We start from the raw sequence: 18,020 nt of genomic DNA, 5'->3' as shown, positions 1-18,020 counted from the left end.
TTTTTTTCTTTCCTTTTTCCTTATACTTTTTGAATATATTAATGTTAGCTTTTTCTTTGTGTTTTCTAACTTATTACTTCCCTTCCTTCCCCCATTTCCTTTTTTATTATTGTTATCGTTGCCAAGGTTTCATTTTGCTACCTAATTAAGTTTAGCCCCTTTTCATCAGACGTCCACGAGTCAAAATAAGTATAGCCACCCGGTTATACTATTTATTAAAAAAAAAAAATGGGAAAACCAAGTACAACCGACCGGCTATACTGTTTTTGCAAAAAAAAACATAACCGAGTATAGCTTGGCTATACTATTTTTTAAAATAAAAAAAGCGAGTACAGCTGCTACGGCTACACTATAAAAAAATCAAAAAGTTTACTCTAAAAAAAAATAAAATTTAAAAGTAAAAAAAGGGACCCCTTTACAACTTAAAAATTGGTCACTATACAATATTTTAATACATATTATTTTTATTCAATAATAGGTGAGAATTATTTGTATAATACGCTAATTTTGTGTCTTATTGAAACTTTTATTAAAAATACGTGTATTAAACATGAAAAATACATACGTGCATGTACACTATTAAACATGAAAGTGCTAAATTCTTTGTAAGAGTAATTACTCTGGGTGTCTTAAACTACTCTTATCGGTAAATGAAAATCGGGGAAAAATATGTATAAAAAAAAGGATCCCATTAAATTACTTATTTTTGTTTGGGTGTCTTAATTAAATTTCTCCAGATCCCAAGAGCTCCAAGGCCCAGGGCCCTAGTCTTTAATTGATATAATTATTATTAATCAAAGCCGAGCTTATAGCCAACCCCATTAGCCCAACTCTCCAATGTTAACCACACTTAGAGCATCCACAATGATGCTCTCTATTTCTTAGCTAAAATTTTGGCTAAGAATATAAGAAATCTATTTTAGAAGCTCTCTAAAAAATTTCGACTCCAACCATACTCCCTAATTTGGAGAGTCATAAATGCTATAACTCTTTTTTGATTGGTTCATCTTTATTAAAAAATAAAATAAAAAATGGTTAGCATTAAATAAAAGTTTGAAATATTCATTAAATAAAGCAGCATTAAATTATAGGGAACCACTAGGAGTGCTTTCTCTCTCCTCAGGAGCTCCTCTCCTATTTTAGGAGGTGGATAGGGAGCGTGGTTGGAGTTGTATTTTTATCATTTCTCCCTAAAATTTGTCTAAGGATGTGGTTTAGGGAGCCTATTGTGGATGCTCTTACCAAACCATCATAGTGCTTTGTTTATAAACACTTTTATAGGAATGTGGATTTTTGATGTGGTATTTTGTAGATACCAACCTTCAAACCCAAGACCCCCCTAGGAGTTAGTGCTAGCGCACTTAACCACTAGGAGAATGTAGAGAATGTTGTCTTTATTACTTATTGTCAAATGCTTTGTCGTTAAATGTTAATGTATATAATTTTCTTTTCCAAATTGTTGTTTAACTCATGATATATTTTCACAGAAAATCAAATTAATTGTTTCCAAATTTACTTTATTGAAAAATTGAAATCCAATACAAGTACATTACTCTTTAAAACCACACCGTCGTTGACTAAACAAAAAAGGGGACGACAAATGAAGTTGTTGTTGTGGAAACATGCAATATCACAGATATGTTAGTTCAAACAAAGTAGGGAAAAAATTCAGATATTCTCATATTATTATTCTTCTCTAATATGGAGGTATTTATACAAGTACAAAGATGTGTTAACACTAAATAAAATAGGAAATATATCTAAATTACAATAGAAAATAAATATAAATTATAATAGGAAATAAATCTCAATTATAATATGACTAGATAAATGGTAAGTAACTAAAATCCTAACATAGTAAGGAACCAAAATCCTAACTAAGTAAGGACTCGCCAACACTCCCCCTCAAGTTGGGCAAAGATATTTCGCAGGCCCAACTTGACAAGCGAGTCACTGAACACCATACTTGAGAAGCACCAATTGTAGATAAGGTCTTTTAGTCAACCACGAGTGAAACAAGTGACAAACTAAAGCAAAGTTTGCAGCGGAAACACAAGAGCAAACCCTAAAAAATAGGGCACATAGAACACAGAAACCCTGTGAGCACGGCAATAGGTAAGGCAGAACACAGAAGAAATAGGGTACATAGCATAACACGAAACCCTATGAGCATGGCAATAGGTAAGACAGAACACAGAAACTCTGTGAGCACGGTAGTAGATAAGGTAGAATACAGAAACCCATGAGCACTGCAGCATATAAGGCGAACACAAAAACCCCGTGAGCACGACAACAGATAAGGTAGAACACATAAGCCTTGTGAGCACGACAGTAGATAAGGCGAACACATACACGACGGTAGCAAGGTATGTGGCAACACGGTAGCAAGATAGATAGCAGCGGCGGGCTAGGATTATAGGCTAGGTGTATAGTGCAACAGAAATATGTAGTGTTTAGGGTTAAGGTAGAGACGAATCAGAACATAGCAACATCAATGGTGACAGTAGCAGCAACCGCAACAATAAATTCTTCCATATAAACTTGAGTTAATTAATGTAGACACAACTTCTCTTCACTCCTCCTCTCCCCCTGAAGAGAAGGGGTCGTCGGAGTCAAGAAATAAGCAACATCTTCGAGGGAGGAGGGGAGGAGAGCACTTAAATTTCAAGAAGAACGCAAGCACAAGTCACAAAGATGTGTTAACCCTAAATAAAATAGGAAATATATCTAAATTACAATAGAAAATAAATATAAATTATAATAGGAAATAAATCTCAATTATAATATGACTAGATAAATGGTAAGTAACTAAAATCCTAACATAGTAAGGAACCAAAATCCTAACTAAGTAAGGACTCGCCAACAATGTTTAGTTGTAGGCATCAGGGTTGGCCACTAGATAGGTGTCAATAATCTTGAACAAAGCATAGGCCTTCTCTGTGCCGGCCTTAACATGCTCTTCCTTGATCTCAACTTCACCTTTGGTGTGGTAGCTGCTGGTGTTCTTTATGACTGAACCTCCATCTGCAGATGCCACCAACTTAATCTCGTAAGAGATTTTCTCAATTTTGTCTGTAAGAGCATCTTCGCCTTCAATCAAACTGTAGTTGTACACAAAGTTATCTTTGTCAAGCTCGTCTACCTGGTGCTTCACGTAGCTGTATTCACTTCCTATAATTTGAAAATTTGAGGATGGTTAATGTCAATCTTTTTAGAAATTATGACACTAATGCTTTCAAGATACATATTAACTTGAAAACCAAGTTAATTAGTAGAGAGATAGACAATGTTGGGAAGTAAACAAACCTTCACCGAAGCTAGTCTTCTTGATGGTTCCAACACCTCCATCTCCTTCTGTCAAACAATATGGGTAGAATATTTTCAGGTTGTATTTCATTCTCTAAAAGAGGTATTTATAATTCAATGATGTAACCCTAGTGGGGTCAAACTAGGAAATAATATAAAATCATAATTACACAATATATGTACAAAAGGAAAGAAGTATAGTCCTAATAAACTAAGAAGTAAATCTCCTAATTAAGCTAGGATCTCGTTATTACTGCCCTTCAAGTTGGAGTAAAGATGTCATGCATGCCCAACTTGTCAAGCGAGTTGAGAAAGACAATAGTAGACACAGCTTTCATAAGTACATCTACCAGTTGATACTCGTATGATATAAACGGAAAAGAAACAATCTCAGCATCCACCTTCTCTTTAATAAAATGTCTTTCAACCTCCACGTGCTTTGTACGATCATGTTGCACAGGGTTATGAGCAATCGCAATTGCAGCTTTGTTATTACAATACAAATCCATGGGTTTTTGGGGCGCAAACCCAAGATCTTTCAACAATCTCCTCAACCATAGTAACTCAAACATACCTTGAGCCATCCCACGATACTCAGCTTCGGCACTAGACCGAGACACCATTTTTTAATTTTTACTCATCCAAGTAACAAGATTACCTACCAACAAATGTGAAATACCCAGACGTAGAACGTCTATCAGTAACTGAATTAGTCCAATCAGCATCCGTGTATCCTTCCACATATGTATGACCATACTTGGAAAACATTAGCCCATTGCCAGGAGTTACTTTCAGATACCTCAAAATACACATCACAACACCCATATGATCTTCACTAGGAGAATGCATGAACTGACTTACTACACTCACTGCATATGTAATATCAGGACGTGTATGAGCTAAATAAATCAATTTCCCCATAAGTCATTGATAACGCTCTTTATTTGTAGGGACTTGATCATGATACAACCTCAACTTATGATTCTGTTCACCAGGTCCGAGTATAACCATTTGCTACCAATCTAATCTTGTAATGATCAATGGAACCGTCAGCCTTATGCATCAAAGTAAACACCCCTCTACATCCAACAGATTTCTTCCCTCGTGGCAAAGGAACTAAATCCCATGTTTTATTCTTGTTCAAGGCATCCATTTCAACACTCATGGCATCCATCCATTTGGGGTTAGATAAAGCATCCTACAGCTTAGTTGACACACATACACTAGATAATTGACACAAATATGATGCATATGACTTAGACAAACGATAAGTTAACACATAATGGCTAATGAGATATTTAGACTTGGCATGTATGTCAGGAGAATATTGTACTTTAGGTTTCTCACGAGTGGTTCGTGGAGGTAACTGATAAGTTGACACAGATAGATTATTAGAAATTAATTCACTTGATTCACTATCATGAATAGATTGGGGCAGGCAGGGGAGGTATTGCATTAACCTTATCCACACAAAAATCACTGTCACTATTTTCGATATCAATGCGATCGGTCGTTTCGACACCAAAAGCACCTGCTTCATCTCCGGATATGGGCTCTTGGTCGAGTTCCAAAGGGTGACCGGTCATTTCTTCACAGAGACCACATGTTTCATTTTCAGATATGGGCGACCGGTCACTTGCTTCAGTGCGACTTGTCGTTTCCTTCCTAAGAGCAGTATCTTCAAACACATCATTTTCCAATTCAAATCCAAGATTCTCCAATCCAAGACTCTCAAATTCACTCATTCTCTCCCCTTGAATTGGAGAGGAGGGAGACATATAATAGGGCACTTCTTCATGGAAAGTCACATCCAAAGTAATATGCACCTTCTGGGTAGGTGAATGATAGCACTTATAACCATTTTATGTATAAGAGTAACCAATAAAGCACATCGCAGAGCACAAGGATCAAGTTTACTCTGTTGATAAGAGTAGACATGAACATAGGCAACATACTTAAAAACTTCAATGGGCAACTTGGAGACGGAGACATGGGAAACATGGTCACCAAACACATCATGTGGAGTCTTGAAATCAAGAACCCGGCTAGGAGTACGATTAATCAAATAGGTAGCAGACAGAACATCATGCCCCTAAAGATGATGGGGAACAGATATATCCAATATGAGTGAGCGGGGAACTTCAAGCAATTGTCGATTTTTTCGTTCAGACACACCATTTTGTTGAGGGGTAAAAGGGTTGTCGTTTAGTGAATAATACCTTGAGTAAGAAAGAAAGACGCCAAAGTACTATTTACATATTTGTCTCTGTTATCAGTCCAAAATACTTTGACCCGAGTATGAAACTGAGTAGACACCATAGTACAAAACTCTGGAAGGATGGAAGAAACATCATGTTTATTTTTCAGCAACCCAAGTGAGTATGGTATAATCATCAATAAATGTGACGAACCAATGAAATCCGTTCGAAGTAATACGAGCCAGACCTCACACATAAGAATGCACTAAATCAAAAAGCTTTGTAGCTTTACTGTTCACTCAAAGGAAACACCGTGCGATAATTCTTGGCCAAAATACATGTCTTACACTTTAAACTGGACTCATCACAAGAGCAGAATAAAGATGGAAGCAGATGCTTAAGGTAGCCAAATGAAGGGTGTCCCAAGCGACGATGCCATAACCAAATTTGCTATTTGTCTTTGACACTGCAACTTTGAACAGTATTAACGACACAATCACAAACTGGTGTAGAAGGCAATGTCAAATAATATAACCCTTCTATCTGTTTACAATGCCCAATCGTCTCGTAAGTCTTAAGATCTTGAAAAGAGCAATGTGTAGGATGGAAAGTAGCAGAAGTATTAAGTGTATCAAGTAATCGACCAACAGATAACAAGTTACAATGAATATTAGGAACTAATAACACACGAGAAGTCATGGATCTCATGCATTGTAATGTACACCAATTTGCTCCGTTGTCGTGGAGGACAATAAATGTCTTAATCTTATCTCAAGTTCTAGATCATTATTTTAACATTGACATCTCAAGTAAACAGAGTACATAAAATTCCAAGTTATCAAACACAGAATACACACAGTTTACAAAACAGAAACCTGCAATCTCTTTAAGGTTGAAATGGATGCTCCATAATCTAGCATCTTCCTTCAAGAACCTAATGCTTTTGGTTTGAACAATATGCAGCCTCTAGGCCATCAATTTCAAGTCCCATATCATTATCAGGAATGAACAACTTGCAAGTTGCCAACCCTCAAATTCAAATAATAAAAATAGTAAGAAAGTAGCAACGATATATCTGAGAGGGAGAGGGGGGAGGTGGGTGAGAGACCAGTTCGAAAGAAACAAAAAAACAGAATTATAATTTCAAAAAATTACCAAATTCCTATATAAATCCAAAATATTACCAAAAAAGAAAAAGAAAAAAAAAGGACTTGCGATTCAATACCCAAATCATTAAACCCTAAATTAAAATAGGACATATAAATCATTTTACTAGAAAGCCTAGACCATAATTCAAAGTTGAAATACTTTTTGCTATGATGCAAATCATCTAAATTGCACAGTTAGAAAGAGAGGGAGAAAACTAGAGTTCTTACCTGCCATAGAGAGGTTGAGAGAAAGCCATCCACAGAGATCCAGATGAGAGTGAGGCAAAGAAATTATAACTGTGAAAACCTTAAAAAACAAAACAAAGAAACTAGCGATGAAGCAGCAGCAACAAGGAGGATACCCAGACCAAAAGCCCTAGAAAGGAGAAAGAAATGAAGAAGGAGCATGACCTACCTGAGAGGAGAGGAGATGTGGTTGCTGGCATCGTCTCGTCGTCACAAAAGGAGGAGAGGAGCTGCTGTGGAAGGAATCAAACTCAAGAGAAAGAAATGAGAAACCCAACCCTTGAAGTCGACTTGAAATGTCTCTGACTGAGAGAGAAAGTATTTTTGTCTTTTATTTTATTATTATATATATATATATTTATTGTTTTACCTAGAGCAACCAATTTAACTGGTAACCGACAATCAACGCTTTGGATTACCCCGCATGCCCCAACTACTCATCCAATGGTCTATAATAAGTGGCGCACTATAGAATTTTCCCAAGTGAAGATTCATTCAATGAACATCCTTTATTTCATAGAAATTGGGGCAATAGAATAAAAGCCAACCGATCCAGTCTTTTACTAGTTTAGTTAGTTTAGTGGCTTCTGCCTGAGCTGATGGCATCCGGTCTTTATCAACTTGCTGCACTATTTTATTAATTTCCACTTCAAGAGTTTGTTATTACTCTTGCATGTATCTGATAAATCTCCCCATTATTTTATTTTATTTTCTCATTTTTGTCTTCTTTTTTTTTCCTCACAGAGATTGCATAATTGGTGAAAATTGCAATTTTGAGGTTATGTTCATGGAGGATTGAAGTTTTGAGATTAGGTTCATGGAGGAGGCTCTAGACTTATTCTTTTTCTCCTTAACATTTTGTTTAAAACTTGTTTTCAATTGAGATTAATTTGAAACTCATATTGTCTAAGAGTTTTTTTGTTTGCCAAATGTGTAATGTGTAAGACTTATTTAAGATTTCAGCTTTATTTCTATTACATCTCTCATTTGAGGTGTTTTCATTTAATAATTTGTTAAAAAATATTATTTATCTTTTAAATGGGTGAAAGGGGTTAAGCAGGTGAAATGGGTGAAAAACGACCCATTAGCCCTGACGGGTCGTATCGTGTTATTCGCAAGTATGTGCGGGTCGTGTTTGGGTCTAGTATTTTTGACCCGTTAGCTTAATGAGTCGTGTTCGTATCAATCCGTTAAGAAAATGAGTTGACCCGAACACAACCCGTAACCAACAAAAACGACTCGTTTGCCAGCTCTAATTTATAGGTTAAGGGTGAAGAGTCTGATGTGTAAGGTGACCCCAATGGATATAAAGTTCAGTGGTTGTTTCCCATGTGAATATTTTAGTCAAAGATAGCCACCTCTACAAGTTGATTTTAAAAATTCCAAGTTATTACAACTAGTTGGAATTTTTTCATAGAATGTTTTGGTGTGCAGAGTCTGCTGACTATTGACTGCTGACTAGGGACGGACCCATAGTGGGGTCATTGTGGTCAAACGACCCCATGGAAGTCATGGAAGTAGGCTTGGAAGTCCGCTTGAGCTGGCTGTGAGACCACTTGGATTGCCCTCCAAGTGCTTGATGTTTTGCCTGACAGGAAGAGGGAGGAAGCCTCGTGCAGGAAGAAGAAGCATTCTTTTTTTTTAAACACCATGGGCCAAAGGACGTCGTTTTGGCTCTGGGATCCAAACCCCAAGCTCCCCAATCACCACCTATTATTCTTATTGTGATATTTCTCATTTCAAGTTATTTCTAAATCTTAAAATCAAAATAAGGATGATGTGTGCTGTTTTTAATTGAATGGAAATCAAATTTGTAATTGCTTGGATGAAATTTATGATTTATATGTATGATGAAGTTTTTGCTTATTTGTTGATTAGGTGGTTGTAGTTTTTTTGTTTTTTGGTTAATTGGCATAGGTTTGCTTTGAAATTTTACGAATGGAAATCACTCAAAAACATATATAAAAAAATGACAAATTGAAATCATTCAAAGTATATTTTCCAAGAAAGAAATAAAATTTGGAAGAGAAAAAATAGATAAGAAAAATAACCCATTCTTAAATTTTCTTTGAAACATTACACTATGATCCTACAGGATTCGAAACATGGGTCCGTCACTGCTGCTGACTCAATAATATTCTCATTCAATCAACTGAAAAATCTAACGTCCTTTTCACATTCTTTTTCTTATGGCCAACCCTGATGCCTACAACTAAAACAATCTATGAGATACTGCATGTTACAAGCAACAGTCTGGTGTCCTGCTTTCTCTGTCGTTGGCTAAGGGTTGGCTTTTTTTGTTTCAGTCAGGCCAGAGCAGTCTTTGGCTTGCATTTGGGGTTATGATAAATTGTAGTATTGTATTTGATCAATCTCAATTAATAGAGCAAAAATCATTTAATTATAATACCAAACGAAAGGGTAGAGAATTTCGAAGTATAACAAACTAAGGTCTCAACTATTTTTAATATTATTATTTTAAACTACTATAATTTATGAAAAGAGAGATCATCTTGAGTGAAAAGGGCAGAACCAACCGGCTTAACCACGTCTACATTGCGGTCTTGTCTTTACAATTTTGACATTGACTTACCAAAAAGAAATATAAAGTATAGACTTTACTTCCACTTGATAAGAGCAGCAAGGTTGGTAAAAGAAATTACTTGAAAAGAGCACCCATGGAAAGTCTAAATTAGACGACATGATACTATAATCTCTGCAGTTGGATCCTTCAAGTGAGGTAAAATATGTAATTAATGATGATACACAAGGCAGAGTTGAAGCAGATATCTATGTGATTAGTCAACAAAAAGAGATAAAGGATGTAACTAATCCTTCTTTGAATTTGATCATCAAAACAGTCCATGTGCATTCAGAATAGACTCTGCTTGTTAGACAGACAAGTTAATTTTAGAACATCCTGTTAGAAATCAAGATATTATTGAGTTTTCTTGGTCAGTTATTATATTATTAAGTTAGCACACCATCATCCTGTTGGAATAGTTGAATTTTTCAAATCGACATCTACTGGAAGCTTTATTTCCTTGACTAAAATATTGCTGTATTTCATTGAAAATCATATTTTCCTTTTCACATGGACAAGAACCATTGGAAAATTATAAACTTGTCTAAATTCCTTTATTAATAAAAGCCGTTTTACACATCTGGCCTTTCCCCATTAAGCTATAAATACCACCTCTGGTGCTCACACTTCCTCACACCAATATCAATCATTCTCTTAGCTTCCTCTACATTCATTCTTTCTTTGATCATATTTTCTAAGCTCTCAAATCATCATCTTCATCATGGGTGTCTTCACATACGCAGACGAATCCACCTCAGTCATCCCCCCACCAAGATTGTTCAAAGCCCTTGTTCTTGAAGCTGACACCCTCATCCCCAAGATTGCTCCACAAGCAGTTAAAAGTGCTGAAATTGTTGAAGGAGATGGAGGTGTTGGAACCATCAAGAAGATTAGCTTTGGTGAAGGTTGGTTTCTGCCATTGCCTCTTCTAAGTTTAACTTGTTTGCCTAATTAATAACATAAATCTTGAAAGCATTAATCTCTTAATTTCTAATTATAATCCTCATTTTACAGGAAGTCATTACAGCTATGTGAAGCACCGGATCGACGGGCTTGACAAAGATAACTTTGTGTACAGCTACAGTTTGGTTGAAGGAGATGCTCTTTCAGACAAGGTTGAGAAAATCAGTTATGAGATTAAGTTGGTGGCATCTGCTGATGGAGGTTCCATCATAAAGAGCACCAGCAACTACCACACCACAGGTGATGTTGAGATCAAGGAAGAGGATGTTAAGGCTGGCAAAGAGAAGGCAACTGGTCTGTTCAAGCTTATTGAGAACTACCTTGTGGCCAACCCAGATGCCTACAACTAAAACCTTAAATGAAATATACTGCATGCTATAGGGCAACAACTTGTGTCCTGCTTTCTCTGTTTATTGAGCAGTGTGTGTGGCCTTTCATTTTTTTTTTATTTTTTATCATACCAAAGTAGGTCTTTGACTTTCACTTTGGAGTCATGATTAAGGAGTATGTTGTATTCGATTTCAATTTCAATAAATAAAACATAAATTTTATATAAATCATTTCATGGTAGTCTTTGCAAATTTGGTCTGCAGTATCTTTTTTCTTCAATTCCGTGAATTTCAGTCTTCTCAGTTTTGTTGTTTTGACAACCGTATTCTAAACTAGTCTAATTTGTGAAGAGAGAAAACAAACTCGGATGCAAAGGAATAGACACATCGCCTTGATCAACCGGTCTAACCCACGTTGGACTATGGTCTCAACTCAACAGTTTTGAAATAGACATGACTTACTAAAAAGAATTATAAAGTGTGTAAACTTTGACTTCAACTTGATTAGAGCAGCAAGTTTGGTAAAATAAATGACTTGAAAAGAGAAGCCATGGAAAGTTTAAATTGGATGACATGTTACAGTTGGATCCTTAAGTGAGGTAAAAAATTATAATTAATGGACATTTCGAAGCAGAAGATACAGAACAGAAGGCAGAGTTGAAGCAAGGCAGCCTCTATCCCACTGTGTTAATTATCGAAAATATGATTTGAAACTTTGAAGCATCTAATGATGCAAACAGTCCCACCAACTTACAAGCTTGTCTTTTATGCCCTAAATAATCCTGAGCATCTTTTTCCCTTTTCCTTCTCCTTTTATCCTAAATTGTGAATAATACTAAGTATTTATTTAGAAATTAGAACTCTGAATTTATTTCTTGCACATGTATTTTGGAACTTTCCATTAGATTTTGGACATTCCATGTGCATTCAAGATTATCGCTTGGCATTTAGAACACCAGTTGGAGGTAAATTATTATTAAGTTAGCAGACCAGTTGGAATAAGTTGAATTTTTCGAATCAACTTCTACTGGGGCTCTATTTCCTGAGTCCAATTTTCCTGTTACCAAATCCCTTGTGCCCCTTGTTTCCTCTTTAGTTTTGTGACACATGACACACCACTTAACAACATTCTAACTGTGTCAACTCTCTTCAGCCCATTTCGGCTCGGCACAAACATTGCAGGCTCATCTTCATCGACATCGAAAATTGAGATGTTCGAGTATGGAAACGTACAGCGCTGTGCCCATATGATTGCTTCCCTTCTGAATAGTGCAATTCTGCATTGCAAGAGAATGGAAACAGAGTCGTTGAAATAGGTGTGGCAATCTTTGAGGGCAAGGTCCCCTCTGCATAGTCCCATCCACAAGCAGTTATAAGTGCTGAAATTGTTGAAGGAGATGGAGGAGTTGGAACCATCAAGAAGAATAACTTTGGGGAAGGTTTGTTTACTTTCCACCTATAGGCTATACTGTCTGTCTTTCAGACAAAATAGAGAAAATCTCTTACGAGATTAAGTTGGTGGCATCTGTGGTGCAGATGGAGGTTCCATCATAAAGAACACCAGCAGCTACCACACCAAAGGTGATGTTGAGATCAAGGAAGAGCATGTTAAGGCCGGCAAAGAGAAGGCCCATGCTTTGTACAAGATTATTGAGACCTATCATGTGGCCAACCCTGATGCCTACAACTAAAATATATTTTATATACTGCATGCTATAGAGGCAACAACATGTGCCCTGCTTTCTCTGTTTATTGAGCGGTGTGGCTTTCAGTTTTTTCTTTTGTATCATACCAAAATAGGTCTTTGGCTTGCACTTTGGAGTCATGATTAAAGAGTAATGTTGTATTCGATTTCAATATCAATAAATAAAACATAAATTTTATATTTATCATTTCATGGTAGTCTTTCTAGATCTAAATTTAGTCTGCGGTATTTTTTTTCTCCAATTTCATGAATTTCAATCTTTTCTTTACCTATTACAAAGTAAAGATTCGATAAAATTGGAATGATAAGAATGACACGCATAACTTGAGAAATGGTCCTTTGGTTTTAACTTGAGAAATGGTCCTTTGGTTTGCTCATGTTCTTGAGAAGTACCATTTGAGGCAACCCTGATGCCTACATGTAAAACTCTGTCACTGCTTGCAAAGAGCAGCAATAGAGAAAAGCTATAGTTATATTCATAAATTAGGCACAAAGACTATTAGTCACAAGAGCTAATAAAAATATCTACAAAAGATTAATATGAAGATGGAAACATAGTAACCACAAAAGCACATATCCATGAATAAAAAATGATTAGGACTAACTTTTAGGCCAATTTTTCCAATCGGAAATTTTTTTATTGAAAATTCGACAAAATCTATTTTTTATTTATGATATTTTGACTAGGGCTAACTGTCAAACAGCTTGCAAGTTACAACCATTTTAATAGATTCCAACCCACAGACAACAACCGACATACACACACATCGCTATTCATCAATGAAAGAAAATGGGATGTAGGCAATCATTGGAGGATATGATATGAGTACCCAAATGAAAGCTACTCAAACACTGATACTCTTTTTTTTTAGAGTACAAGTGACAGTCTAAACTAAATGGGAGGGGGTTTCTCATATGTATACATACAACTAACATGTCATGATGGTTCAAACTTGAGACCTTTAATTTGCAAATCAAGGCCCTTATCCATTAGACTAAACCCCGTTGACAAACATTGATACTCTTGGAATCTGAATAAAAGGGTCGAAGCTCTAAATGAAAACCCTAATCCCCAAGACACAATATAATCCACTAGAGGCTACAAAGAGCCTAGATCAAAATGACTAGGATTAAAAAATAGAGCCCACTTGTGCCTCCTTATAAAGGATATATGGATAATGCAAATTAGGGTTATTTACTCAAATAGTCTTCAAACTTATACTTGAGTTGTATTTTAGTTTTTCAACTAAATTATTCATTCAAATGGTCCACCAACTCTTTATTAATCGGAGCTTTGGTCCTACCATTACATTTTGTCAATATTGCCGTTAAATATAAGGGTTAGGTTGATGAAATGGGGTTGGGTGGGCTGGTTTATTTTTATTTTTATTTTTTTGTGGGTTACTTTTTGTTGTTTTTATATATTCTTTTATAGTTTTTATTAATTTTAAAAATAAAGAAAATTTTGTATTAATTTTCATTAATATATTTTTAATTTTTTTAGTTGTCAAAAGTCTTATTTACCCCCACAAATGTAACATGTGCTTCTCACATGATGAAATTTAAAAGAAAATGTAACGGTAGGACCAATGCGCCGATTAATAAAGAGTTGGTGGACCATTTGAACAAATAATTTAGTTGAGAGATCAAAATGCAACTAGGGTATAAGTTTGAGGACCATTTGAGTAAATAACCCTGCAAATTATGGACACCAAAATTCAATAAAATAATAAACAAAAGGCTAGTTGGAGTACATGGGCTACCTTTTTTTTTTCCTTTTCTTTTAAGGGTCTGAAATCCATTGGGTTATTTAGGTATTAAAAAAGTTCAAAATTTGGGTTTGGCTATAGCCCTATTTATCTAGTATAATGCCTAGCGCAGGGTTAATCTAGATACGTAGAAACACACTGACAACAACAAGTGTACAAAGTGTATCTCCACTAATAGCTTTATAAGGCCAAAGAAATTTCGGCATAAAAGTGGCAAGTTTGAACATGCCAAACATGAACCGCAATGCCTAAAACTATCAATACAACTACAACTTTAAAACTCTCACAAGTAGAAACTACAAGTACATACTAGAGTCACTAGACTACAAACAAACACCCAACTCACAAAGAGTTGATGTAAACAACCCAAGAGACAAGGAAGAAACAGGATGGAGTGGAAGGGAGACAGAGGAGGGGTGGAGGGGAGGGGAAGGGTTAGGGTGGAGAAGGAGAGGAGGGGAGAGGGGAGAGGGGGAGGGAAGGGTGGGGAAGGATGAGGTTAAGCTATCAAGCCAAAACTGTCTTTGTGTTAAGCTATGATGAGTGTATTTATTTGAATTCAATCTTCATAACTAAAAGAAAAACATTTGACAATATTGGCATATCTTTATAACTCACCCTAAGTCCTCTATTAATGTCACACGTGTAATGCTCTGTAAAATGACAACGTGGCCAACTTTGATCACCAGTGACTTTTGAGCGACTGTGTGAACAGCAGCGAGCATCCCTACTCCTTATCCAATACACGACCCCTTCACTTTCTCTCCTCCCCTCCCCTACTCTTTCCTCTATCCTCCACCCAAACACTCTTCTATGGCCTCTACTTCACCCTTCGCCCCCGCATTGCCGCCAAATTACCATCTTACTACTCATCCTACACCTGCTGCATCCCGCCCTCTACTAAGCCCCCAGAAACAGATACTGCTGCATAATTCTTACCACGGTGTTAATGCACGAAAGTACCACTCTGTGCCTCGTCGGAGAATGACGACGAGGTGCCAAGCGATGGAGGTGTCGGTGGCAGACGAGTCGTCTTCGGCGTCTGGAGGCGGCGGTGGGGAGAACTGGGTGCCGGTAGTGCCGCTGGCCGCGCTGCCAAGGGGGGAGCGGCGCGTCATAATTCAAGATGGGGAAGCCATACTCTTGCTGTGGTATAAAGATCAGGTCTTTGCTATTGAGAATCGCTCCCCTGCTGAAGGGGCTTATAGCGAAGGCCTTCTCAACGCCAAGCTCACCCAGGCAAGCCAATTAATTAATTACTTTTAATTCAGTTAATTAATTTGTTCCTAATCCTAATTGTTTGTTAACTTATTGATACTGGTTGCATTGCAGGATGGGTGTGTAGTTTGCCCATCAACTGATAGCACATTTGATCTGCGCAACGGATCCATTAAGGAGTGGTATCCCAAAAACCCAGTGCTCCGAGTCCTTACACCCGCTTTGAGGACGCTTTACGTCTACCCTGTCAAAACTGATGATCAAAACATTTACATTAGCCTCGGTACTGCTTCACTCGAATCTGATGCAGCTGCCGAAATTGTCTTCAGTGGCAAGGCTCAACCGGGTTTTACAGCTACTGATGTCAATGTGGATGAGGTATTTTTCTTTTTCTTTTCTTGTTCTTTAAGAAACTAGACATTGAAAAAATGTACGTGGCTTGGCTTGGTGCATGTGTCAAACTGTGATTTGCTGACGATGATTTGTTCGATTCGTAGTGACGTGCTAAATTGTTAATTCAGGTGAAAATGGTGGTTGATGAGGGTCTAGATGTGGCATTTGGTTTCACGGCGAGGAACGAAATCATAAATGGGAAGGCAGCTGTGATTGGGTTCCTATTGTTGTTAGATTTTGAACTCTTGACTGGTAAAGGTCTTCTCAAGGGCACTGGCTTCTTGGACTTTATTTACTCTGTATCAAATGCTTTGCAATAAACATTTCCAATGTTTCTCCGAAATGAACCAAAAGTTATATGCAATACTCAACCCAAGCAAGCAAAAGTGGGTGTTTTTATGAGTCATAATATATAATTAATTTGATGTTAAAGCTCCTTTCATTTGTAATTTTGGATATCTATATAAGCGTATATGTTTGTAAATCTTCTGAGAAGTAGACCATTTTAGATCATTCTTTAGGTTTTGCACTTTCTCTGTCTAAATCACCTGTAATATATAATAGAATTTACATGCAAAGCATATCCTTTGAAATTGAATCATGAAAGACATATGTGCTACATGTTTATACATCTTCTGTGCTCCGTAGATGTATTCTGTAACCTCTGTTTATTGTAAAGTTGGAATGCTTTCTTTAGTCTTGCAACCTAACTCTCCTGTATTTGTGCAACAAAACTTGGCATTGATTTTGTTTTTCTTTCAAGTTTTTATCTATTTACTTACAATTTATTTATTTCAAGGGATTAGAAAGTATTTCCAACCGGACTTTGTATCGATGAACTCAAGTTTAGCTCAAGTGGCTAAGAAGTAGGAAGTTTATGTACCTAGTCATGAATTTTTCTTTTATAATATTTTTGAATTTGAATTTGAAATATAAAATTTAATTTCAGTTCAAGCACTAGGTTTTCTCTCAAATTATTCCACCTTGTACTTATCAATTGTTGGTATTTTGTTAGTTCTTCTTGCCCTTCTCTGTTACCTACCCTACTTAGATATACAATTAATAGTTCGTTTGTCTGGCTTTTATGTATTGGTAGATGGGGAAACAATTGTATTTTTCCAGATCTAGTCCAAACTTTATTTTGGAATGGATCTTGGTTTTTGCTTCAACCAGTCCTAAATTGGCTCTGGTTTTCGGTTATTAATGGATGGTTGTGGTTTTTTGGCTTACTAGTCTTTTGTGTAATCTGTTTTATCTGAGGCATACTTGCTTTTGTGTTAGTCTTTCTCTTCATGATTTCGAGCAAAGGGTCTGTATTCTAGAGATGGTTTCTTGCATGCTCTTCTCACTGATAAATCTTTCTTTTGGATGGAATTTCTGGCTGCTTTCCTTTGTTCTGACATCTGACACCTTTTATTTCTTGGATTTGGTCTGTTGATCGATTTATACTTTCTTTTGTGTCTACTTGCAATGGTAAAATCAGGTATGTTCCTCTGTCATTGTTTTCCTATCTCATTCGTTTTTTTTATTTAAATATATTCTCAATGTTGGACCACCGTGTTGTTACCATAAATATAAATCCTTGTGCTTTGTTCTTCTTATTTGGTTATGTACCACTTTGGTATATTTTGATACTTGATGGGTTTTTTACTGTCAAACTAATCACAGTGTTGTTGATTCTCTGTGTGTTGTTTGGTTTTAATCTACTGGATTCTGTTTTCTAATCTGCTCACTAGTTCTTAAGGGTAACAAAACTACTTTTATCTTTTCACTTTCTTTTGTTAGGCGTAGAACTCTTTTGCTTTTCATTTCTCTATCTTATCTAAATAGGTTCATATATTATGTCTGTCTCTATGTCTGCGTTGTTTGCTGCTAAGTTCCATCTTCCTATCACTGTTGAACACTACTTGAATGCTCTTTTTATGGTTTTTGTTGATTATCCACCTATGTCCAAACTTGATACTGCCGGTGCAGTAATGGTACCATCTCTCTACTTGTGGAATTGTAGAGGCTGCTCTTGGCCATCTTTTTTAAATTTTGTTAAAAGTCTAACAACTTCCCATAGTCCTGATATTTTGTGTTTTGTGGAAACTCGTTCTGTTTCCTCTACTTTAGAAAGGAAGCTTATACAGTTAGGTTATAATCCAGTCATTCAGGCTCC

The 18,020-nt window shown here is 36.4% G+C and overlaps 3 protein-coding genes across 3 annotated transcripts; 2 read left to right on the top strand and 1 right to left on the bottom strand.

Moving 5' to 3' along the window:
- Nucleotides 1-2,861: 2,861 nt before the first annotated feature.
- On the bottom strand, nucleotides 2,862-3,420 carry LOC107880353 (major strawberry allergen Fra a 1.07-like). The gene is made up of 2 exons (XM_016791646.2): nucleotides 3,307-3,420; nucleotides 2,862-3,171 (listed from the first exon to the last, which is right to left on the bottom strand). The coding sequence occupies exons 1-2, from the start codon at nucleotides 3,395-3,397 to the stop codon at nucleotides 2,870-2,872; spliced, it is 393 nt and encodes a 130-aa protein (XP_016647132.2). The 5' UTR covers nucleotides 3,398-3,420; the 3' UTR covers nucleotides 2,862-2,869.
- A 6,689-nt stretch (nucleotides 3,421-10,109) lies between these two features.
- On the top strand, nucleotides 10,110-11,002 carry LOC103323097 (major strawberry allergen Fra a 1.08-like). Its single transcript, XM_008225056.3, has 2 exons — nucleotides 10,110-10,387; nucleotides 10,497-11,002. The coding sequence occupies exons 1-2, from the start codon at nucleotides 10,204-10,206 to the stop codon at nucleotides 10,793-10,795; spliced, it is 483 nt and encodes a 160-aa protein (XP_008223278.2). The 5' UTR covers nucleotides 10,110-10,203; the 3' UTR covers nucleotides 10,796-11,002.
- Nucleotides 11,003-14,989: 3,987 nt separating this feature from the next.
- LOC103323096 (Rieske (2Fe-2S) domain-containing protein) lies at nucleotides 14,990-16,343 on the top strand. Its single transcript, XM_008225055.3, has 3 exons — nucleotides 14,990-15,487; nucleotides 15,581-15,844; nucleotides 15,988-16,343. Exons 1-3 carry the CDS (start codon nucleotides 15,062-15,064, stop codon nucleotides 16,177-16,179), a joined length of 882 nt encoding a protein of 293 aa, XP_008223277.2. The 5' UTR covers nucleotides 14,990-15,061; the 3' UTR covers nucleotides 16,180-16,343.
- Nucleotides 16,344-18,020: the final 1,677 nt, after the last annotated feature.

This window comes from Prunus mume, linkage group LG2, assembly GCF_029339155.1.
Source record: "Prunus mume cultivar Tortuosa linkage group LG2, ASM2933915v1, whole genome shotgun sequence".
Lineage (NCBI taxonomy): Eukaryota > Viridiplantae > Streptophyta > Magnoliopsida > Rosales > Rosaceae > Prunus > Prunus mume.
Note: the sequence above shows the minus strand (reverse complement) of the source record. Positions and strands in the feature narration are given on the sequence as shown.